This window comes from Vulpes vulpes, chromosome 1 (assembly GCF_048418805.1).
Source record: "Vulpes vulpes isolate BD-2025 chromosome 1, VulVul3, whole genome shotgun sequence".
In the NCBI taxonomy this organism is placed as follows: Eukaryota; Metazoa; Chordata; class Mammalia; order Carnivora; family Canidae; genus Vulpes; species Vulpes vulpes.
Window position 1 is genome coordinate 17854385 of NC_132780.1, and position 24981 is coordinate 17879365.

Below are 24981 nucleotides of genomic sequence, written 5' to 3' on the forward strand. Positions count from 1 at the left end.
GTGTTTGGGTGGGTGTTTCCCTAGGGTATCATTGGAAACTTGATTTCTTAACCTTTTTTTCTCCTGCAGGGGGTAGAATTCTTTGATGAGAAGCTCAACTCCTTGTGCATGGCCTGGCTTGTGGATCATGGTTAGTCTCTCTAGTGGGACAAAGGAGGATGTTGGTATTCAAGGAAGGCTGGATGGGCATTGGCTGGGCCGACGGGTGTGGAGTCACTTTCCCAGGCTATCTGCTGCTGTGTGGACCTATTCCCTTGCTTTTAGAATCCTAGGGAAGTGCAGGTTGGGAGGGGGACAGAGCAGATCACATAGGGGTGGCCTGGTCCAGTGGAGAGAGGGTGCGAGGGCTACTGGGTGGATGACCTGGGCTGGAATCCTATCCCTGGCTATGGAATCTCAAGCACACTCCTTTGTGAAATAGGGGGCTTCTCAGTCTTTTCAGGGCCATTGTGAAAAGTGCTAATGAACAGTTTTCAGTGACAGGTAAAAATTAAGGTTAACATTTGTCTGTATCGGAACAATTCCAAGTATTAATTACGGAATGATTTGCTTGAGCAAATCACTTCTCAGAGCTGCGGTTTACCCATCTCTAAAGGAGGCCAATAGTGAAACCTGTGTCTTAGAGTCATTGGGAGGTACTGTACAAAAAGAAACCCTATCTTTAGCACGCAGCAAACCCTTTGGTTCACCTGTAGCCCAGTACCTAGGTGACTGCTACTCCCTGCCTGCTTATTCCTTTACCTCCTGAATCCCTGCCCTTTTGCAGTCTATGCCATCCGTGAGGCAGCCACCAGCAACCTGAAGAAGCTGGTGGAGAAATTTGGGAAGGAGTGGGCCCATGCCACTATCATCCCTAAGGTCTTGGCCATGTCCGGGGACCCCAACTACCTGCACCGCATGACTACGCTCTTCTGCATCAATGTGAGCGCCCCCACCTGACCTCTAGCCTGTGCCCAGGGACCTGGGAGTATGTAGGGGAGGAGTGGTGGCAAGAGTCTTTAGGAAGACGTCTGGCTTAGGAGCCCAGACATGGTGAGGTTTGGATGGGGCAAGGATGATTCCCTGGGGGAACAACAGGCCAGAGGGTGGGGACCTGTATGGTGAGAAACCCAGGACTGGGGAGACTTGGCCTGCTGAACAGTGACTGTCATACCCTTCTGAGCATCCCTCTCCTCCACAAAGTGTATTTGTATATTTGTTTATGATAGTTGGTTATGTGTACAGGTTCTACAATCAGAGCTACTCTTTAATTCTACCTCTGCCATGTTTTAGTCATAGACCTTGGGATGCTTTTTAACTGCTCAGTGCTTTAGTTTTCTTACCAATAGAGCACTCATGCTGGTAATTGCAGTACCTTACTCATGAAGTGGTGAAGATTAATCTGGCTATATGTGCAAAGGTTTTAGAGCAGTTATGTTAAATGGAGCAAGGGCTCCTTTTTATGTGTTTAAGTAAATCATATACATAACTAGAAATTAAAAAGATAGAATTTTAAAATATTAATAGAACTTAGTGTTCTGATTTCTTCCCATATCCCACTTTGGAGAGCATCGCGCTAAGGAAAGCATCCCCAAGGGTTAGGAATCAAGCATCCCCAGAGGATAAAAGGAATTCTGAGGATGGAGAAATGAGGCCAGGACAGTCTGGGCTGGGGGTTTCCAGAATAGGGAGACAGTGGTATTGGGGCATTAGGAGGGTATTAGTGGAGATGGTAGCTTTGGAAGAATCAGCTGTCCCCAGGGTGGGTAAACCTGTGCCCAGAGTTCCCCATATTGCTCAGCATCACCCTCAGGCCTGATAATCACTGAGGTGGCCTGGTGAGAGGAGAGGGAAATGGAAATTAGTCATGAACTTTGCATAATCACATCTCTGTCACTGACCGCCCCCAGGTGCTATCTGAGGTCTGTGGGCAGGACATCACCACCAAGCATATGCTCCCTACAGTCCTGCGTATGGCTGGGGACCCTGTCGCCAATGTCCGGTTCAATGTGGCCAAGTCCCTACAGAAGATAGGGCCTATCCTCGACAACAGGTGAGGCCTGGATCGTCCCCCATCATGGGCAGGGCTGGTTCTAGGCATCTTAATCTGACTTTTGAAGTTGGAGCCTGGGGTTTGAGACCCTGTATGGCTCTTGGCTTGCTGTGTGAGCTTGGCCTATCTCTTCATCTTCCCAAGATCTTAGTTTCCTCAAATGTGGAATAAGAATTCCCATGGCCTATCTCACAGTGGGAGGGGGTGGGAGGGTGGCAGTTCTATATACTAGTAGCAACAGGTTAGAAAATGAAATTAACAAATATAAGTAATTTTTGTACATATGTGTGTATAATTTGTTATTGCACCAAAACTATCAAATACCAAGGAATTTAATAAAAGATGTACCACATCTTTAGTGAAAACTATGAAACATTGCTTTGAGAAATTAAAGATCTACTTAATATTCATGATTGGGATGGTTCCCCAGATTCACGTATAGATTCACTCTAATTTCAGTAAGTATCAGTGTGTTCCTTATTGAAAATTTGATAAGTTGATTCTGGAATTAACATGGAAATGAAAAGATCTGGAGTAGCAAAGGTGGTCCTAAAAAGAAAAACGTTTGAAGACTACTACCACATATCAATACCTATGATACCACAGTAATTAAAAAGTGAGGCATTGGCACAATAATATAGCCTAATGAGACAGAATCAAGGGCCCAGAAACAGACCCGTGTGTATATAACAGTAGGTGCCACTGCAGTTCAGGAGGGAAATGTAGGTATTTTCATAGACAGCCAGGTCAGTTGGATATGCTTATGGGTGGGAGGGAACAACCCCACTTCAATGCATAAGCAAATTAGAGGTAACAGACCAGAATCAAAAAAATACAAAAATAGGGATGCCTTGGTGATTCAGCGGTTTAGCGCCTGCCTGGCCCAGGGCATGATCCTGGGGTCCCGAGATCGGGCTCCCTGCTTCTTCCTCTACCTATGTCTCTGCCTTTCTCTCTCTGTCTCTCATGAATAAATAAATAATAAAAATCTTTTGGAAAAAAAAAGATTCTGGAAGAAAACAGGACATCTTCAAGATTTTTTTTAAAGATTTATTTATTTATTCATGAGAGACACACAGAGAGAGGTAGGTAGAGGGAGAAGCTGGCTCCCCACAGGGAGCCTGATTCAGGACTTGTCCCACCCACATCCCAGGATCACACCCTGAGCCAAAGGCAGATGCTCAACTGCTGAGCCACCCAGGCATCCCAACATCTTGAAGATTTGAAAGGATTTGTTAAATTACTCAGATCTGTTAAATAGCTCCCCAGGGAGAAGAGTGATTTCACCTTGAGTAAAAAGAACTTCATTAAAAGAGAACATTATGAGAGCAAAATGGTGTGCCACTCATGGGGAGGATGTACTTGTAAGACATATTTGTGACAGAGGACTAACTCATCCAGATTACTTTTCTGCTAATCAATAAGACAAACACCCAAGTAAGAGATGGGCAGAACCCAACTTGAACAAGCACTTTCAAAAGATCTCATGGTCAATATGCATGTGACAGGATGCTCATCATCATCAGCCATTGGGAAATTGTAAATGAAAAGACACCCCAGAATGGCTAACTTTTAAAAACAAAACAAACAAAAACCTCAGGAACATTTGGTGTTGGTAGAATGACTGGAGTCCTCATACAAGGGCATATATCCAAGAGAAATGAGTGCTTTTTGTCCTAGCAAAAGGTCGTTTTTTGTAGCTTTCTTTATATTAGCCATGAACTGAAAATAGCCCAAGTCTTTGTCCACAGTACAGTGGTATAAATCGTGGTTTGTTCATACAATGGGAGACTGTTCAGTGCGACTGTTGCTCTGCTTAACAACACAGATGATTCTCCCCAACATCATGTTTGGTGAGAAGCCAGACCCAAGAAAGCATAGTCTGATTCCATTTATATTATGTTCTAAAATAGGCAAAACAGATCTAGGTGGTAGAAGTAAGAATGGTAGTTGTATGGGGCAGAGGAACAGCCTCTTAACTGGAGAGGGACATGCCTTCATTTCCCCAGACGCTTGACTGTCAATGGTGGTAGATTTTCAAGGGCCCCTCACTTAGGAGTAGATACCTCCCCTTGGCTCCTCTCAGGCTGGGTACTTCTCCTTCGGCACTTAATACTTCTCTCTTAATTATTGTCAGTTTGGTCTGTGTCTTCCTCCTAGCCCAAGTTCTACACAGGCAAGAATCAGATGTTGGATTTACCACTCTGATCACACTTAATGCAGAGTAGGCCTCAGTAAATATGTCAAATAAATATGTCCATTTGCTGAGCCTCAGAGACTTGAGATTTTTATGATTCTGTATTCCACTTTCCCAGACTGTCTGACCTCCCTTTGCCTATTCTGGACCCCTGAGATCTCTGTGCTAGTTTTAGACTTCAGCCTGCAAAGTAATTTAATCTCCGGGCTCACGTGCCATCGGTATCTGTGGCCCCCTCCTTGCCCAGGAGCCCTCACCCAGCCTAGCGTGGCTCACCCTTCCTTTGCCTTCCCTTTCTCCTTCTAGCACATTGCAGAGCGAGGTCAAGCCCATCCTAGAGAAGCTAACCCAGGACCAGGATGTGGATGTCAAGTACTTTGCCCAGGAGGCTCTGACTGGTAAGGCGTGAACTCGGAGACCCCAATGGGAGGGTGGTATGCAAGGATGGGCCTAGGCCTGAGAATAGCAGCTCCTGGGAGGGGGGATATGCAGAAGCAGTTTGTGGGCAGAAGGCTAGCTGTGGTTCTGACTCCCGCCTATTCCTATTCCCCTAGTTCTGTCTCTCGCCTGATGCTGGAAGAGGAGCCAACGCCGGCCTCTGGTGTCCACCCTCCCTCCCCACAAGTCCCTTCCTCTGGGAGATGGTGGGGGGCCTTTGGCTGTCACTCCCTGTGCATGGTCTGACCCCAGGCGCCTTCCCTCAGCACGGTTCTTCCTCTCCCCAGCCTGGGAATCCGACTGCTCACTGTCCACCTCCTTAAGAGGCTTGGGGAGCACAAGGTGGGACAGGGCAGTGACCCTGGGAGGAAGGGGCCACTTCTGCCCGCAGGGGAGAGATGTGAGCATCCCAGGTCACTGGCTCCTGCTGCTGTAATGGGGACCTGTACCCCATCTACTTCTCCACCTCCTTTCTCCCTTCCTCTCTCTCCCTCCCCTTCAGTGGTTTTTGTGTGTATGTGTGTGTCAACTGTGCCGTTTTTATTTTATTCCTGTTTTCCCTTTTCACAGAGAAATAAAGGTCTAGAAATAGCTGGTCCTCTGGTTTTAGTCAATAGCATGGAGGAGGGGTGCCACACCAGGCCATGGTCTCTACTCTCTCTAAAAAAGACCTAATTATTGGCTTGGAATTTCTCTGGGAACCACCAGAAGTGTAGGTGGCCTATGTTGTAGAAGGCCCATGAGGTCTCTGCTCTGGCCCGCAGAGTTCCGTGGTGGAGCTTAGTTTCACAGACATTAGTTGAGCATGTGGTGGTTCAAAGCCAAACTGCCTGGTACAGATCCTAGTTCTTTTAGTTAATGGCTTCCTGACCTTGAGTAGGTTACCAAGTTCCTCTGAATTCAGTTTTGTACTTTGTAGCCTGGGGATAATGATAGAATCTAGATCACAGCATAAAGACTAAATAAGTTAATACATGTAAAATGGGTAACTGCTGCATGGCATGTGAGAAGCAGTCGAGTCAGCTGTAACTTGCTGGAGAGCCCCACTGTGGATTAGTCCCTGCCCCTGAGGAAGTCTCAGGAAAATCAGGGTGTAACAGAATGAGAAGGGGACTGGCAAGATGGAATCCATTGTCCTTTAATATCTGTTCTCCCTTTTCTGCACTAATAAAGACACTGATTTGTAGCTGGGCACATGTTTGCCTAGTTTCAAGGCGTTTTCCCAGGTCTCTTGACATTCGGTGTGATGTTGACTAAATCCTGGCCAATATCATGTGGACAGAAGTGGTGTGTGTTGCTTCTAGGAAATGTTCCTAAAGGAGGAGACATATGCCCCCTGCTTTTCCTTCTTGCTGCACTTCAGACTGTAGATCAGATGGGTGGAGTGGGAGTAGCCATCTTGGGCCAGGGAGTGATTTTATGAGCATAAGCCCAGGAAGGTGGCAGAACCAGATAAGAGGAGCCTGGGTCCCTGATGCTGTGAAAACCTACACCAGTATTAGTTACCCGGGAAAGTTAAACTTTTTGAATGACTGTTTATTTGGGGTTTCATCACTTGCAGGTCACCCGAATTCTAACTGATGCAGGGGCCAAAGAGCTCCGGAGAGAGGAGCAAGAGACTTAGTGGATGGTGGTACGTGTAAGGTTTCACAAAGGACATAATACTGAGTGAAATTTTGCTCAGTAGGGTGGAGGGGAAATTGGCACTGGGTGGCAGTGATTTCACCAGCCCAGCTCTCATGTTACTGAGTCCCTACTGTTTGTTAGGCCCAGCTGAGTCCTGGGGGATAAGGGTGAAGGAGACCTTGTTCCTCCCATTATTGGCTTATGTTATTTTCATAAGGGAGGACCTGTGGTTTAAGTTTGGTCCCCCACCCTGCACCTAAACACATATGTACTATACTCCCCTAGGATATAAATATTTGAAGGACTCATTGAGTGAAGAATTGAGGTTGGGAAGTGGGGCAATATGGTCACTCTTAGCATGCTGAATGTTCAAGTTCAGTCAGCAATCTACTACTAATTGCTGAAAGAACATTCAAATGAATGCTCCATCATCTTTCATTTTTATTTTACTAGATAACAACTCACACCCAAAACTTAGTGATTAAAACAATGAAAATGTATTGTTCCTCATAATTCTGTGGTCTGGGCTCAGCTCAGTTGGAAGATTCCTCTGCTCTATATGGTATCTAGTGGGACTGGAAATTTTCAAGATGACTTCTTCAACCCCATGTCTGGGAGTACCACCTCAGTTGAGGCTTGGTACAACATCTCTCCAGGGTGGCTGGATCTCTTTATCTGATGGTTCCAAAGCAGTTTCCAAGAGAACAAGTCCCGGTTTACAAGTGCTTTAAAACCTCTGCTTGCATCACAAGCTGAATGAACCAAGTCACATGGCTAATCCCAGAATCAGTGCAGGAGGGGACCTCGTAAGATGTGAAAAATCTAGAGATATGGTTCACTGGGGATGCCATTGTGACAGTCAACAACACATGTTCCAGAGAGAAACTGAGTTCTTAGCTCTGCCACAGATAGGTAGAGGCATCAACAGCATAAGGAGAGGAGGTTGATTACAGAGTATATAGAGCATTTGGAACAAGCTGAAGATTTAAACTTAATCCTGGAACAGCAGCCACAGGGGTTTTTGGTAAAGGAGTGACACTATCAGAATTGAAGGGGGAGAATCTTGGGGGGGGGATGTGGTCTAAGCAAGAGAGGAGTTTTGAGCTAGAGGGAGATACCGTGGAGTTGGGGAAGTTGTAGGTAAAAGGAAACAAAAGCTTCTCAAGAAGACAGATTGGGACTTGGTGACACCTGGATAGGAGAGTAAAGGGAAGGATGCAGTCATCTTGGGAACCAGGATTCAAGTCACCTGCTCTTCTCTGGGAAAGGAGGGTTCCTGGAAATCCACACATGCTTTAACATCTCCAGCCTTTTGTACGTGACATGAACCTCTACCTGGAAAGCTTTCCCTCCAGGCTTATTGGGAAACAGAAGTAATTCAGTACAGAGTAAGGGGAAAGGTGGCATGGCCTAGGTGAGCGTGCAGAAGTATGCAGATTTTGAGGAGCCTCCAGATACATTGAAGGGATTGAATGTCAACCTGAGGGACAAGATTAAGACTCACAGAGGGCAGGAGGGGGGTGGAGGTTGGGTCCTTCCAGGGCCAAATGAGGCCAGGAGCCAGGGAGGGAGGAGGCTGGGATGCAGAAAAGTGTTTTGGGTGTCTGATGTGGCTTTTTATGGACTTAACCAGATCAGAGCTCCACAAATCTCTCCCACAAGAAAAAAAATGCCTTAATTTCCTCTGATAGCTTATGATCCTTTCAGGACCCATTCAAGGATGGAAGCTGGCCCCATAAGTTAGATGAGAAGCAGGGCATGGCTGGCACTCTAGGAAATCTGAGTCCTAATCTCTTAACTGTGATGCAAAATGTTGAAACCCATGGTAGGCTTTTTAATGAGTCATTAGGGCCAAAACCTGATCTGAACTATTATAGCAGCAAAAACCAACTTTGACTTTAGAGTTTTTGTCCCTCCTACATGGAACATATATCAGCAGCAGAAATATCTTAGAAATATATGAATGTATTCAATTAGTAATCAAAAGACTGTCCACAAAAACAAAAGACTGTCCACAAAAACAAAAGACTGTCCACAAAAGTCTGGGCCCAGATGGCTTCAGTTAATTCTAAAAACATTTTAAAAATTAATACCATTTTTTCACAAACTCTTCCCAAAAGCAGGAAGAGAACACTTCCCAATTTTTTCTGAGGCCAGCATCAGTGTAATACATCCTATCAATAAGACACAAAAACCACATGATCATCTCCATTGATGCTAAATAGCATTTGACAGAATCTACACTTTGACTATAAAAACACTCAACAAACTAGAAATTGGAATTTCCTTAATCTGATAAAAAGGTATCTGCAAAAACCCACAGGTGACATAATGTGAAAGACTGTGTGCTTACCAAAGATCATGAACAGGACAAAAGTACTCACTCCTGCCACTTCTTTTCAAAAATATAGTAGTAGTTTAGGGTAATTAGGCAAGAAAAATAAAAGGAAAAGAAGGCATGCAGATTGGAAAAAAAGAAATAGAACTATATTTACAGATGACATAATCGTGTATATAGGAAACCCTAAGGAATCCACTAAAAAAAATTTCAATAAGATTGCAGGACACAAGTATACAAAAATAATTTGTCTATATGTTGGCAGATAGTGTTGGTAAAAATGAGGAGATACTAGAATCCTCATACTGCTGGTGGGAATGTAAAATAGTACAGTTACTTTGGAAAACAATGGCAGTACCACTGAGTTACCATTTTGCCCACCCATTGCACTCCTAGTTATATACCCAAGAAAATTGAAAACCTATATCCCTGTAAGAACGTGTATATATAAATACTGTAACAGCATTCTTCACAATAGCCAAAATGTGGAGACCACCCAAATGCCCATTAACTGATGAATAGACAAATGAAATGTAGTGTAGCCATATAATGGATGTTACTACTCAGCCATAAAAATTAATGAAGTATTAGGGCACCTGAGTGGCTCAGTAGGTTGAGCATCTGACTTGATTTCGACTCAGATCATGATCTCAGGGTCATGAGGTTGAGCCCTATACCTGATGTATTAGGCTCCTTGCTCAGCAGGGAGTCTGCTTGCGAGTCTTTCCCTCTGCCCCTCCCCCTATTCATGTTCTCTCCCACCCCCTTCCTCTCAAAATAAATCTTTTTTAAAACAATGGATGAATTTTGGAAACACGTCACATGAAAGCAGCCAGACACAAAAGGTCGAGTATCGTAGGATTCTGTTTTACTTGTACCTTTGGTGTCATTTCTGAGAGATCATTGCCAAATTCAATGTCATGAAGGTTTTGACCAATGTTTTCTAAGAGTTTTATAGTTAAAGGTCTTTGATTTTGAGTTAATATTTGTATATGGTGTTAGGGATCCAAATTCAATTTTTTTTGGCCTATGGGTATTCAGTTTTCCTAGTACCATTTCTTGAATAGTGTTGGCACTTTTAAAAAATCATTTGACCATAAATGCCAGTACCACAATACTTTGATTACAATAACTTGTTTTGAAATCAGAAAAGTGAGCCCTAGCTTTGTTCTTTTTCAAGATTGTTTTGATTATTGGAGGTTCCTTAAGATTCCATATGAAGATTAGGATAGGTTTTTCTCTTTCTGCAAAAGACATCATTGGGGTTTTGATAGGAATTGCATTGAATCTGTAGATTGGGTAGTAGTGACATTATAGCAATAGTAAGTTTTCTAATCCATAAACATGGGATACATTTCCGTTTATTTATGTGTTTATTTCTTGAAGTCTTTTACTTCTGATTCTTTTATTTTTGATGCTATTGTAAATAAAATTTTAAAAATATTTTTCTTTTCAGATTGTTCATTGCTAGCATATAGAAATGCAGCTGATTTTTCTGTTGACTTTATTTTGCTGCTTTGGTGAATTCATTTATTCTAACAGTTTTATTCTGGAATTTTTAGGCTTTTCTACATAGAAGATCCTTTCCAATTTGGATGCCTTTTTTTCTTACAGATTTACTCTCTTCAAGACTTCCAGTACTGTGTTGAAGTGGTGAGAGTGGGCACATTTTTCTTAAATTCAGAGGAAAAGCTTTACTTTAACTTCTAAGTATATGATATTGGCTATGGGCTTATCATATATGGCCTTTATATTGTTGAGGTACATTCCTCAATTTGTTTTTATCATGAAAGGATATTGAAGTTTATTAAAGTGCTTAATACAGTTACTGAGATGATCGTATAATTTTTATCCTTCATTCTGTTAATGTGGTCTGTCACATTTGTTGATTTTGCATATGCTGAACCATCCTTACATCCCAAGGGTAAATCTTAATTGATGATGGTGTATGGAACTTTTTATGTGCTTTTGAACTGAGTGTGCTAATAATTTGAGGATTTTTGCATCAATATTCATCAGGTACATATTGATCTGTAGTTTTGTTTCCTTACAGTGTCCTTCTCTGGCTTTGGTATCAGGGTCATGCTGATCTTGTGAAATGAGTTTGTGAGTGTTCCTCTCCTCTTCAATTTTTTGCAGGAGTTTTAGAAGGACTGGTGTTAATTCTTCTGTAAATGTTTGGTAGAATTCATGGGTGAAATGATCTGGACCTGGGCTTTTGTTGGGTTTTTGATTCACTCTCTTTACTCATTGGTCTGTCCAAATTTTCTGTTTCTTCATTATCAGTCTTGGTAGGTTATATGTATGTAAGAATTTATTTCTTGTAGATTTTCTGGTTTGTTAGCATATTATTTTTCATAGTGGTTTCTTATCCTTTGTATTTCTGTGGAACCAGTTTAATGTTTCCTCTTTCATATACAACTTTTTTGAGTCTCTCTCTCTCTCTCTCTCTCTCTCTCTGGTTTGTCTAGCTCATGATTTGTCATTTTCTTTAAAAAAAACAAAAAACCATAGTTTCAGATTTTTCTTTGTTGTCCTTGTCTCTGTACATTTATTTCTGCTCTTTATTATTTCCTCCCTCCTGTTAAGGCTTAGTGTTTTGTTTTGTTTTTAGTTTCTTGAGGCATAATGTTAATTGCTTATTTGAGAGCTTTTTTCTTAATGTAGATATTTATTACTGTAAACTTCCCTCTTAGAACTTTTTCTGCATCTTATAACTTTTGGTATGTTGTGTTTCCATTTTCATTTGTCTCAGTATGCTTTCTGATGTCCCTTTTGATTTGTTTTGACTTGTTGGTTATTTAGGAGTGTGTTGATTTTCACAGTTTTGTGACTTTTTCAGTTTTCTTTTATTTTTTCTAGTTTCATGTATTTCAGAAGAAATATGACTTCAGTTTTTTTTAATTTGTTAAGACTGCTTTATAGCCCAACATATGATAAACCTTATAAAATGTTCCATTTACCCTTGAAAAGATTTTATTCTAGTGCTGTTGTATGGATCGTTCTGTATATATCTGTTAGGTCCATTTGGTCTTTAGTGTTCTTCAAGTCTGCTTTTTTCTTGTTGATCTTCTGTGAGGATGATGCATCAGTGTTGAAAATGGGGTATTGAAATCTCTTACTATTGTTGTATTATTGTCCATTTTTCCCTTCAGATCTGTCAATATTTGCTTTAAATATTTAGGTGCACCAGTACTGGGTTAAATGTATGTACATTTGTTGTATCCTCTTGATGAATGAATTGACCCCTTTATCACTATAATGAAGTTTTTTGTCTCTTGTGACTGATATTGACTGAAAGTTTATCTTATCTTATGTAAATATAGCCACTCTTACTCTCTTTGGTTTCCATTTGTATGAAATATCTTTTTCTGTCCCTTCACTTTCAGCCTATGTGTATCCTTTCTTCTGCTCTAGACTATTGTTCAGCCACTATAGTAAATTTTATAGTTCCTTTAATTCTTCAGCTCCAGGATTTCTGTTTGATACATAATATTTTCTCTCTTTGTTCATGCATTGTTCTTCCTGACCTCTCTAAATAACCTTATGATGGTTATTTTGAATTCTTTGTCAGAGAAATCATCTATTTCCATTTCATTAGGGTTGGTTTCTGGAGATTTATCTCATTCCTTTGTTTGAGACATGTTTCCTTGTTTCATCATTTTCCTTGACTCTGTGTTGGTATCTGTGCATTAGGAAAAAAACCAGCCACCTGTACCAGTCTTCATAGACTGGGTTTGTAGATTCTGGGAGCCTCTGAAATCTTCACACTAGTCTGAAGTACCATCTTTGTTGTAATGGCCCCAGGCATCTAAAATATGCTGGATCCTGTCAGTCTGAGACAGTTGAGACAGAGACCAGTCCTTCAGGCATCCCCCAGAGAAGTTGGGAGTTTGGACATGTGGTCAACTCTTCTCTGCCCAGGGAGAGTGTGGAATCCAAACATTTTTTTCTGCTCACAACGCATTGCGCTGGAAGAAGAATTAAGGTGCCTGCTTGTATTCTTGTTTAAACCTCTCTTTACTCCCTTTAGCTTTTAGGTATCTAGAGTATGCCAGGTTCCATCAGCTCTGAGGCCAAAAACACGCCAATCTCTAGAGTAGTCCTTGGAAAAGTTGGTACTTTTGGATGTGTGGTCCAGTTCTTTCTTTCTTCAGGGAAGTTGGGAGCTGTGCCAGGGGTATGGATTATGGCAAGAAGGTATCTCAAATATTTGTACCAGCCTCAGTGTGACTGGTTTGACACTTACCCAAGGTTCAGGAACCTCTCAAATAGTTTATGGATTTCAAACAGAAGGAATTCATCTGTTCATCATTAAATCACTGTGTCTGTTGGGAGAAGGAGTGTTCTGGGCACATTTCCTTTTTGTTTCCAGCAGCCTCTGGCTATTCACTGGTAAGTGACATGAAGGTATAATGCTTTTCATTCATCCAGTTTTGTATCAACTTGGATAACTCCGCAATTCCTCCTCCTGCCAGAAGGAGAGAAAATAACAAACTACAGTCAAGTTGCTTATTTCAGGCCTGCCTCTCACCCGTCAGCTTTGGTAACATGTAGGACAGCCCAGGGCCCTAATTCCACTTTGCCCAGATCTTGGGTAAATTTACTACATGTCTCAGGAAGCCTTTTCGTATGCCCTATCCAGGGCTCAGGAAGGTCTTCATAATTCATAATTTCCTCTTTGAAAACAGATCTCTCAGTATCCCATCCTCATCAAGACTGTTAAGAAATGTGAAAATATATCTTAGGGGTAAATATCTTTTACCCCCTTTTGCAAGATAAATTATCCTCTCTGTTTCATGGGATACTGGAGGAAGGCATGAGACTCCTGGGTTTAAGATTAAGATTTTATTATTCATAACAGAGTAAACAGCAGGAGCTTTGTATTTGCATTTGTTCCCATGGTCTACCTCAAGTCCCATGGAGGTGATACACAGAGGCCTGCCTGGGTGGACGCTGTGTATGTAGTAGGTTTACATTACCACTGAAGAATGTCAAGGTTAAGAAATCCCAACCTGGGGATCCCTGGGTGGCGCAGCGGTTTGGCGCCTGCCTTTGGCCCAGGGCGCGATCCTGGAGACCCGGGATCGAATCCCACGTCGGGCTCCCGGTGCATGGAGCCTGCTTTTCCCTCCGCCTGTGTCTCTGCCTCTCTCTCTCTCTCTCTCTCTCTCTGTGACTATCATAAATAAAAACAAACAAACAAACAAACAAAAAGAAATCCAACCTATTAAAGTTGTTCACATGCAAAAGTGCCCAAAGTTTGCCTCAGAGGGAGGCATTATTTTTATGATAGTCAAGAAGTAAATCTGCCCTTGAAGCAGGCATTGCCTGAGGCTGACAAAAAAAACCCTTGAAAAGATAACTCTGGACAAAAGCTGATACAAGCTGTGAAAACACTAAAGGAACCAATGGAGAACCATTTCAGCATCGTACAGCTTTCCCTTTAAAGCAGACAAATAATTAGTCCTCTGAACAGAAAGGTTCACTGAAGATTCCTGCACCAAGAGTAACCTTGATGGTATGGTGCACTGGGGTCGTAAGTTTCCAACAGACTGGAGAGAAAGCTGTGAGGGTGAGGTAATGTTAAACCAGGTGAGGCAGTGATCAGTGACAGAAAAGAAATGAAAAGCCTAATATCACACTTTCAGAATAAATTGAAATGTATTCTCTTAATGGGTGTGTGTGGGGGGGGATAGTTTCCAAATAGATGCTGATGGAAATTTTAAAGGTATGAATGATGTTTTGAGAAGGAAACAACACATCTGAGATTTCATGAAAAGACTTCTTGTAAACAGAATAACTATAAAGGAGGAAAGCATCTACTTGTCAAAAAACACTAGGATTAGAGGTAGAGCCTAAAAAAGATTAATCCAGTATACATAAAGAACTTATAAAAACTCAGTAAGAAAATGATAGAAAACACAGCATGGAAAAAAAATTGAACAAAATAAAGCAACAGACACTTCAGGAAAAAGTACCCAGTATCTAATAAACTAAAAAAGAAAAAAAAAAGGATCAACTTCCTTACTAATAAAGGAACTGCAAATAAAGCCACTACCTGGTTTAACATCACACACCAACCATAAGACTAAATGAAAATGACAGAAAACACTAAGCGTGGATTAAGTATATAAACCAGGCATGTCCTACACTGTTGGTGGGTATGAAATTTGTAACAAACATTTTGGAAAACTGGCTGTTACCTGCAAAAGCTGAGTAGATATAAGCCTGTGGCCCAAAAGTTCCTCTATCACATACATACCCAACAGAAATGCATACATGTATTGCCAAACCACATTGTAGAACTTACAGACCAGTGCTATTTATTCATGATAGCCCCCAAATGAAACCCACTCACATGCATGGACAGAAGAATGATTAAATTGATTGATTTAAAAAAAATTGATGTTAACACAATGGAATTCTATCACCAACAGCATGAAAAACCACAGATAAATTAACATACTTGAATTTTTTTTTAAGATTTATTTATTAGAGGACGAGTGCGTGCAAGTTGGGGGATAGACAGAAGGAGAGGAAGAGAGAGAATCCTAAGCAGACTCTCCACTGAGCACGGAGCCTGACTTGGGGTTCAATCTCACGACTCCTGAGATCATGACCTAAGCATGAGTCCTATGCTCAACTGACTGAGCCACTCAGGTTCCCCCAAACATAATAGAATTTTAAAAGCCAAATACAAAAGAGCTCATGCTGTTGGATTTCCATTCATTTGAATTACAAAGAGGTGAAATTGATGTATGTAGAAGATGTCACAATAGTGGTTATTGGGGATAGTGACTGGGAAGGCATGAGGAAACATCTGTAAGGTCAGTGTTCTCTTTTTTAATCAAGGATCTATACACAAGTGTGTTCAGTTTGAAATTTTAGTGAGCAGTGCTCTCATGAGCTGTGCATAAAAAATATTTTTTAAAAGCAGCAACTAAAAAATTAGTTGTAAGAAGGTAGTAGATAGTATGCAATGATCTTATATTGTCTAGGTGGTTAACTATTAGATTACGTCGTGATAAGGTTTTATAAGTATTTTGTAAATTGTGTTGAAATCTAAGATATTAAATCTATACCTCAAAAGTAAAATGTGAAATTATTACATTAACACAGAAGTCAACATAAAATAGAACAGATACCATGAAGCGCACATACAATAAGTTGGTAAATGCTTCCCAAATTTGCCCATTATTAAACACAAAAGACTGGGATGCCTGGGTGGCTCAGTGGTTGAACGTCTGCCTTCAGCTCAGGGCATGATCCTGGGATCCAGGATCGAGTCCCACATCGGTTTCTGCAGGGAGCCTGCTTCTCCCTCTGCTTGTGTCTCTGTCTCTCATGAATAAATAAATCTTAAAAAAAAAAAAAAACACACGAAAGACTAATTCTGTTAAAGTCAAATTATTTGACCACATTCATTTGGATATTTTTATCAAGAGGTACATGTAGGACATAAGAACTAAAGTAGATAAATAAAAATGCATTTCATGTATGTTAGCAAGATAATCAACTAGAATGATAAAAATAAGTATTTTAAATTCTGAGTTTTATATTCTTACATGCAATTTTCCAGTATTATTGCCTGATGGGTAATCATAATCAGATTGATATGTGCACGTGTGTGTGTTTACCACCACTCTTGTCACTATTTCATATGATTCCAAGGGGGATGAGTGAATAAGTGAATGAACATTGGGTAAGGGATGCCTGGATGGCTCAGCGGTTGAGCTTCTGCCTTTGGCTCAGGGTGTGATCCTGGATCCAGGATTGAGTCCCACATTGGGCTCCTTGCAGGGAGACTGCTTCTCCCTCTGACTGTCTCTGCCTCTGTGTGTGTGTGTGTGTGTGTGTGTGTGTGTGTGTGTGTGTCATGAATAAATGAAATCTTAAAAAAAAAAAATTGGGTGAAAACATTGTTTACATTTTCTTCCTAGATGAGGGCCTTTGTATTCTGTAGGCAAAACAGAGCATGGATGCCTTGTGGTCAGGCTTATGAACAGAAAGGGGTTGACGGTTGGGAAACGGATTACTGAAATGGTGCTCAAGAGATCCAGTTGGGATTATCAAAAAGAGACAAAATGACTTGAAAGATGGAGGAGAGGATGTTAAAGTAGACAAAGATATTCAGGAGAAGGATGGTTTTGGTGGCTGTAGATTCATTCAGGTGATGATGTGGAGGAGACATTGGTTCTGTGAATGTGTTGGACCTTCTGCCTGTGCCTGTACAGGATGAAGACCATGCAGCTATTGGCCCAGAGCTTGAGCCCCAAACATAGCACATCAGGGAATGATAACACTGCATACAATTTGAGTTTCTGGCTTTGTCATGATGAACCAAAGAACAGTTTCCAAAATTGTGATGTTTTTGTTGCTCTGTTTACTGGTGATATACATAAGAAAAATGGTATTTACCAGCATATGCAGGATCTAGCACAGGGTTATGGAGGTGCTTATGTCCTTAGGAGCTTTCACTTTAAGATCTGTTACCTGGAGTTCCTGGGACTGATGATGATGGTCTGGAAGACACTCCAGAGGCAGGTGATACTGTGGACACAACTGTACAGAAAAGTTTGCAACCAAAATCATTAAGGAAATGTCTCAACCCAAAAGGTATTGAGTGGGGACTCCTTTAGGCAGAATGCCCAAGGAATCGGCTGAAATCAGGTGCTTGAGGATCAAATCTTTGGACCTTAGCCTGCACCCAATAAAGTAAAGGATTATAAAATGGTAAAGAAGAGAAATTGCCCAGTATTCCAGCCATAGTCTGTGATGAGATCATCCCCATTGCCAGATACCTAGCAGTCATCTTGTCAGTTTGCACTGAGTTTATCTTAACTAAGTTTTCCACAGGTTGAATGTGTAACCTTTAAAGAGCCCTCTTAATGTAAAATCACTTTTGTGAAGGCACTCGTGAGAACTTCACGCTTCACAAATTTACGAAGCCAGCGCCACTATGGCTGTAACTAAAAGATGGAGAGAACAGACACAGAAAGGTTAAGTATTTGTCAAAATCTGCTGCTTGTGACAGAGCAGGGACTTGAAATGAATTGGGATGTGTCAAAATTCCAGAAATAGCAGATTTAAAACACCCAAATCAACAAATAGTATTGTGCATATGAGAACTATTCATGAACAAGAAGCTTTCAAATTTAAAACATATGAAGATCAGGGGCATGATGTTCCAGGATGGTTTATAACCTGATTACAGTGAATGGTATTATAATGGGGCTTTCTGGATTACAAGAGATTGGTTAAAAGTAATTATGCCTTTTTTAGGAAGATAAATTTTTAATGATTATTAGAGGCATTCACAGGAAATAACCTATATATTGCTTATGTTCATGAAATAAGCTAGGTTTTTTTTTTTTTTAAATTTTTCTTTATTTATGATAGTCACACAGAGAGAGAGAGAGAGAGAGGCAGAGACACAGGCAGAGGGAGAAGCAGGCTCCATGCACCGGAAGCCTGATGTGGGATTCGACCCCGGGTCTCCAGGATCGCGCCCTGGGCCAAAGGCAGGCGCCAAACCGCTGCGCCACCCAGGGATCCCGAAATAAGCTAGGTTTTAAGTTTTTCTTATGTGGCTTAAAGGGTTCTGTCTGATCAGGGAAATTTTAAGTCCAGTGTCCATTTTGTATTTAATTTCATAGCTGCTAACAATGCGTTAAACTACCATCCTCTACTAAAAGCTAGTTAGCTGTGTTCATCAAATCCAGATTTTTATATATAAGTGTATATATATATATATATATATTTAAGATTTTATTTATTCATGAGAGAGAGCAAAAGGCAGAAGCACAGGCAGAGGGAGAAACAGGCTCCATGCAGGAAGCTTGACGCAGGACTCGATCCTGGGTCTCCAGGATCATGCCCTGGGCTGAAGGCGCGCTAAACCTCTGAGCCACCCGGGCTGCCCCAGATTTATATTTAGTTTTGATTTTTACACCTTGTCATTTGACTAAAGATTTTTGTTATTGTAGTGTTGGATGTAGCAAGTTTCCATTTATTTGTAAAGATTTATAGGCCAATATCAATTACGAATAAAGCTTTAGATACCTTAATAAATGTAGATGCACTGCTGGCAGTAGAATACTGTAGGAAACTGCTCCATCACAAGTTGTGTATAATGGATGTAAGGCTGGCTAGATATTAGGGTGGCAACAAAAACTTGCTTTTGTATCAACACAAGTATAATGGTACCTATCACAGGAAGTGTTCTATAATCACATCATACCTTACATTTGGGGACATAAAATACTAATACATGACAATGCTATAGGCTAAAAACTAAATTATTAATTTTAGATCACATATTTGCCTATTAATACCTGAATTAAGTAAAATTATTTGCAACAATGCAGTATTTATAAATGATGACATATATGCAAAATGGCATTGTGTAAGGCATGAAATTTTGTGCATTTTATGAGTTGATAGAGATTTTTGGATTGTCATGAGAATATAAATGGTACTTTTTTTTTTTAACATCAGTTTTAGGCTCACAGCAAAATTGAGTGGAAGCTACAGCAATTTCCCATATACTCACTGTCAAAATCCCACACCAGAGTGTTACCTTTGTTACAATTGATGAAAATATTTTCAAACGGGGAAACGATATGAGCCAGACAGTTGTGTGAAATACATAATTATGGTAACTCCTTTAATATTCCTCCCCTAAATTTAAGGGTAAAAATAGCCTCGACATAATCAGACTGTAGTGTTTTCAAGAGACAATTAGGATCTCCATAAATTATCTTCAGAGTTAGAGAAAACCTTTCCATTCAAGCCATTACCATTTGGATACACTTTCTACACAGGGACAGGTGAGTCCTATAAATTCATCTTACTCTTTATAAGGTGTTAAGGGAGTTATAAGGTTTATAAAGAGGTGTTATAGGTATACTTCTAGTAATCCTGAAATTTTGGTCTAAGATCCCTTTAAAGTAGGCTGAACAGCAGACTGATCTTACCACTACATCCTTAAGCACCTTAAAAATCAGGTTTTATTCCTTGCATTAAACACCAGCAATCACTGTCAGAGAGGATTATATTACATTGTATTAGAATCCATCGGGTAGGGTCTAGGACTCCCATCTCTCTTTACCTGTTCCTCACCCTGTTCCTCAGGAATTAATTCTTCCTGTGTGCCTTGGCACTGGACCAGATTCAAAACCAGAGAATGCCTTTTTTTTCTGATATGAACATTTATGCCAAATCCCGATCTGCCTCCTTCCCTTATAGACTCTGCCTCTCAGAGTGAAATAGAAAATACTTTCCTGCTGCCAGGAGAGTGGGCTCTGTAGTGGCCACTATGGGCAGAACATAGGTAGCTAGAATCTGACATGGGGGTTTTGATTCTGTGAAGTTACCTCCCTTGGAACTGCGCTTGTCATTTCATCTGTCTGCAGTGTAGGCTTTGGGAGTTGAGACTGTTTCAGAAAACTTTCTCCTGTTGGTAATTACCAAAAACAATTAGAAGTTTCTAGTTAGCATCTCCTAAGAGAGTATTAGAATGATTTTGAGAGACTCTTTTCCATTATCCCTGGAGGCAAACAGTCTCACACAGGGGACAGTAGGAAATGCTGAGGTCTGCCATATGAAGGACTGGCAGTGATTATGTTTGTCTCTGGGCTCTTTGCTTCCTCTAGAAGTTTCCCCAATGTCTAGTTCTTTCCCAGTCTTCATTCGCCTGAGCTGAACCATAATTTAAGTAATTAGCAAAGAAATGGAATAAGACAAAATACTTAGGAAGAGTTTTCAAAGATGCAAATAGATGGAAGAATATGATGCCAACAATTTACAATCAAACCATTGAACTCAGCACACATCAGGTTCAACTACTTTGGACCCATTCACTCAATTCAATGCCAATTATTAATGGAAATTTTGTAGGAAAATATACTTTAACATTGTTGACCTCCCTCCTCTAATGATAGGAAGTAGAACAGTAGCCACAGAAGAAAGAGAACATTCTAAAAGAGACCCCCACAGAGCCCCTCACAAATAAAAGCACTGGGATCAGATGGTTTAACAGGTAGATTCTACAATTCCTGAAACTATCAGAAAAGCCAGTGCTACTTACCTGATTCCAGAGAAGAAAATGGTTACTAATTCTCCATACTTATTTTGCCTAAATTTACTGTGTGAGCACTTGACACTTTGGTAATTAAGAAACATGAATTCAAGACAGCCCGGGTGGCTCAGCGGTTTAGCGCCATCTTCGGTCCAGGGTGTGGTCCTGGAGACCTGGGATCAAGTCCCACGTTGGGGGCTCTGCCTGGAGCCTGCTTCTCTCTCTCTCTCTCTCTCTCTCTCTCTCTCTCGTCATGAATAAGTAAAATATTTTTTAAAAATAAATTTAAAGTTCAAGTTGATTCTTTGATTTTTCCTACAAACAAATCCACAATTTGATCCAGATTCACTATCCAGTCACCCCCAATGTTCAAGTCAGGGTTTAGAGCTACAATGGTGGGGAATTCAGATGTCTCATATACACAAATTCATTTACACATTTATGCAGAGAGACAAATGCATGCACACAGTGAAATACTCGTGCACTCACTGTGACACCATCTTAGTTGCACACTCAAACATTCTGAAACACCACGCACAAGTTTACACTTATTTATAAACAGATAATGACATTCACACAACTTCACAGTTCCTCCTTTTCATGAAACCACACACAGTCACCAGGTTTGTGTGAATCTCAATAGTATATTCTTACACAGAAGAATAGTTATATCTCCATACTTTTGGATGCCTAAGAAGGAGCCTTCTCCTCCCCCTTTATGATCCTAATCCTGTAAGAGCGTACAAAGGCAGTATTTATAATAGGTTGGGACGTGTGGTCGGAATATTAGGGTGTGAGAGGGAGTGGCAGTGCGTAGGTATGTGACAGAGCAGGTGAGAGGCACAGGGAAAACAGGAACCAGGGACAAGATGGTTGTTCACTGGTTCTGGGATGAGGGGACAGGAGCGCAGGAGAAGAAAGAAGGCAGAAGGGAAAAAAGATAAGTGTGCTCAGTGTCACAAGGAGCATTGCCACGTTTGAGGGTACAAGGAGACAAAGCGCTGGAAAGTGAAGAGGGTGAGGCATACTGGGATCTGGAGAAAGACATCGTTTCATGGAAATGAAGGGGGTATTGGGGATAGGCACTTTGCAGGGAAGATATTCATGGTTTGTGTTTGGTGAAATTCACAGGAGACAAGGGCTTTGAGGGGTTAAAATCATGGTGGGAGAGAAGGAAGGGGAGAATGTGTGTGGTAGGCAGACTTTGAAGGAAGGTAGTGTGGTCCAAGACAGTGTCAGAAGAGGAGAGGGAGGAGTCTCCTGGAGGAGACCATGAGCCTGAGGAGAGAGGCAAAAGAGGCATAGGGCAGTGAGGGATCCAGGGAGGGTGATAGGCAATGGGGGAGCTAGAGAGCCAGGAGAAGGGGTCAAGGGTGATGGAGTAGGGCATGTGGGTGCAGAATGAGTTTGTGTAGGAGTTGAGGCTGAGGGAGTGGATGGTGTGGAGTGTAGAGGACTTGGAACGGGGGGAGATACTGGAATTGGGAGTCGATGTTCAGCGACACGAAGGATGAAGATGGTGTGGTTTGAGGAGGTGATAGGTGAGGAGGGTTGCACTCAAGTCCCTGGAGTAGTGGTCTTGTAGGGACAGATGTCAGAAAGATGATGGGAAGGAGGTTGGGGTACAATGCAGATGTCTAACAGGGTTGCATGTGGATGAGGGGTGTGTGGAGGTTTAGCAGGTAGTTTGGGCTCCTGGGGTGGGGATGTGGAGGATGCCAATAGAAGAGGGATGTGTGATGGGCACCTTGGTGGCTCAGTTGGTTAAATGTCTGCCTTCAGCTCAGGTCATGATCCCAGGGATGGAGTCCCACTTCCAGCTCCCTGCTCAGCAGGGAGTCTGTTTCTCCCTCTGCCCCTCCCCCTTGCTCATGCTCTCTCTCTCTCAAATAAATAAAATCTTTTTTTTAAAAAGAGGGGTGTATGGTAAGGTAAAGGATCAACGGAGATGGGAGGGATGGATGACACAGGGCAGATTGGAGGCCACTGTTTTACCCTCATTTATTCCCAATTTATAGTCCAATTACAAGTGTCATGTACAGTTTCTAACTTCAGCTTAGGAGGCAAATTTTTGCTCATGTAAAATTTCTTCCATATCATGAAATAGAAATTACAATATGAGAGGAAAAAATGCAGTTTGGGGTAACAATACTCAACAGTTCATTGGGAAATCAGATGTAGGACGTGACCTGGATGGGTCAGGTTGGAGAGGCGATTGACTGGTATCTAGCCAGTTGGAAGTGTTGAGAAGAACTGTCCTGTCCCAAGCTCTGTGTATATGTGTGTTGTGGTATTTCTAAGGTCTAACACTTTAAGCTACATGAGCTTTCATGAGCTTTTATTTGTAAACTTTACTGTAAGAAAATAAGACAACTAAAAATTGTAGGGACCTTTTTCTCATTGTTTTTTCCTTCTGAGGAACCATCACAAGTGGTAACCAGTGGTGAAAGAGTTGTAGGTACATTCTTAATTTTTAAAAAATAATAGGCATTTTTTCCAACCCTGGATGTAATAGAGACTGGGTGGTTATGTTGTATAGTACATGATAAAAGGGATTTTGTAGGTGCAGTTAAGATTACTAATCAGATGATCTCCAAAGAGAGAGATTGTCCTGGCTTATTAGGTGGATCCAGTGTAATGGAATGAGAGTACTTAAAAGAGAAAGAAGCCAGAGAGATGGAATAGAAGAGAAAATTAGTTGAAGCAAGAGGATTGAACACACACGGTTGCTGGCATTGAAGGTAGAGTGTAGGTGGGCACACACACAAACATTCAGGAGGAAATGAATTCTGCAAACGACCTAAAAGATTCTGAAAGTGGATCCTTCCCCAGCATCTCAAGAATACAACCCAAACTGGTAACCCCTTAATGTTGACTTGTGACACCCTAATCAGATTGCTCAGCCAGATCCCACAGATTTCCGATCTAAGATCTGTAAGAAAATAAATAGGTATATGAAAACATCACATCTGCTTTGAACTTGTATAAGTTATATTTGTCAGTTATACCTGAAGAAAGCTGGGAGGGGGAGAAGAAAATAGATGTGATAAGATGCTTAAGTTTGGGGACACCTGGGTGGATCAGTGGTTGAGCGTCTGCCTTTGGCTTAGTGTGTGATCCTGGAGTCCCGGGATTGAGTCTCACATAGGGCTTTCCACGTGGAGCCTGCTTCTCCTCCCTCAGCCTGTGTCTCTGCCTCTCTCTCAGTGTCTCTTGTGAATAAATAAAATCTTTTAAAAAAATGCTTAAGTTTGTGGCAAATTGTTATATCAGTAATATAAAAGTAATACACATGGGAACAATTTTAATTGTAAAATATTTAAGCAATAGAGTAAAAATATTCCTGAATTACCCATGATCTCCAGGTGTAACATTTTCTTTTATCACTGAGCTGTACCCTCCTTACGAAGTTTCAGAACATGTCTGAACTTGTATCAAAATCACACTGCACACACACACACACACACACACACACACACACACCATATTCTGTTTGGGTCAATATCTCCATGGTAGAAAAGTAATGTTTTTCAAATTGTATAAAAAGAGGTATGGCAGGGGCGCCTGGCTGGCATAGTTGAAAGAGTAGATGACTCTCCATCCTCAGGGTCATGAGTTTAAGTGCCACATTGAGTGTAGAGATTACTAAAAAAATAAATAAACCAAAAAAATGGTATGCCATTTTAGAAGGAAGAGAGGGCACAGCATCCATCCTGGGACTCAGCACTTACCTGAGAAAGACATTCCCTTTTCTTCTCTTGCCCTCTTTTTCATTGTCTTGAAAAATCACAGCGCATTTTGAAACTAACTATGCCTTGTATATGGAGTTAACATACAGTTCAAATCATAGCATCTGTTTGAATTGTGTTTCCCCAAATTCATATATTGAAGTCCTAACCCCTAGTACCTCAGAATGTATTTGGAAATAAGGTCATAGTAGGTATATCTCCATTTCCTCAATCTTCATGCTGCCTCTCTTCCCACCTCTCTAGCCCCCAAGACCTGCACCTCACAACCCCTCATATCTTTATCCATCCCCTAGGCTTCCATCTCTTGACTTGCCCCTGCCTCATCCTTCCTTCCACTTTTCTCTCCAACTCTTCCAGAGAGCTCAACCCAATATTCCTTGCCTCCTATCACCTCCATATCTGCCTTCCTCCTCAAGCTATATTTGCCCCCATCCCAGTGACCTCAGTCTATTTTCTGTGTCCTCTATGGTGCATCCCTCAAAATTCCAGCTGTGAAACATGGGGCACTCTCAGCTCTCT

At 41.3% G+C, this 24981-nt stretch overlaps 1 protein-coding gene and 1 pseudogene across 1 annotated transcript in view; one reads left to right on the top strand and one right to left on the bottom strand.

The window, feature by feature from the left end:
* The window catches only part of PPP2R1A (protein phosphatase 2 scaffold subunit Aalpha), a 37704-nt gene extending 32446 nt beyond the window's left edge, over positions 1-5258 (top strand). Inside the window, exons 11-15 of the mRNA XM_026014113.2 lie at positions 70-130; positions 767-921; positions 1890-2032; positions 4536-4627; positions 4784-5258. Coding sequence (XP_025869898.1) covers positions 70-130; positions 767-921; positions 1890-2032; positions 4536-4627; positions 4784-4800 — 468 coding nt within the window. The 3' untranslated portion in view covers positions 4801-5258. The remainder of the gene's footprint in view (positions 1-69; positions 131-766; positions 922-1889; positions 2033-4535; positions 4628-4783) is intronic.
* Positions 5259-7703: 2445 nt separating this feature from the next.
* Positions 7704-24487, bottom strand: LOC140597760 (vomeronasal type-1 receptor 4-like; annotated as a pseudogene).
* Positions 24488-24981: the final 494 nt, after the last annotated feature.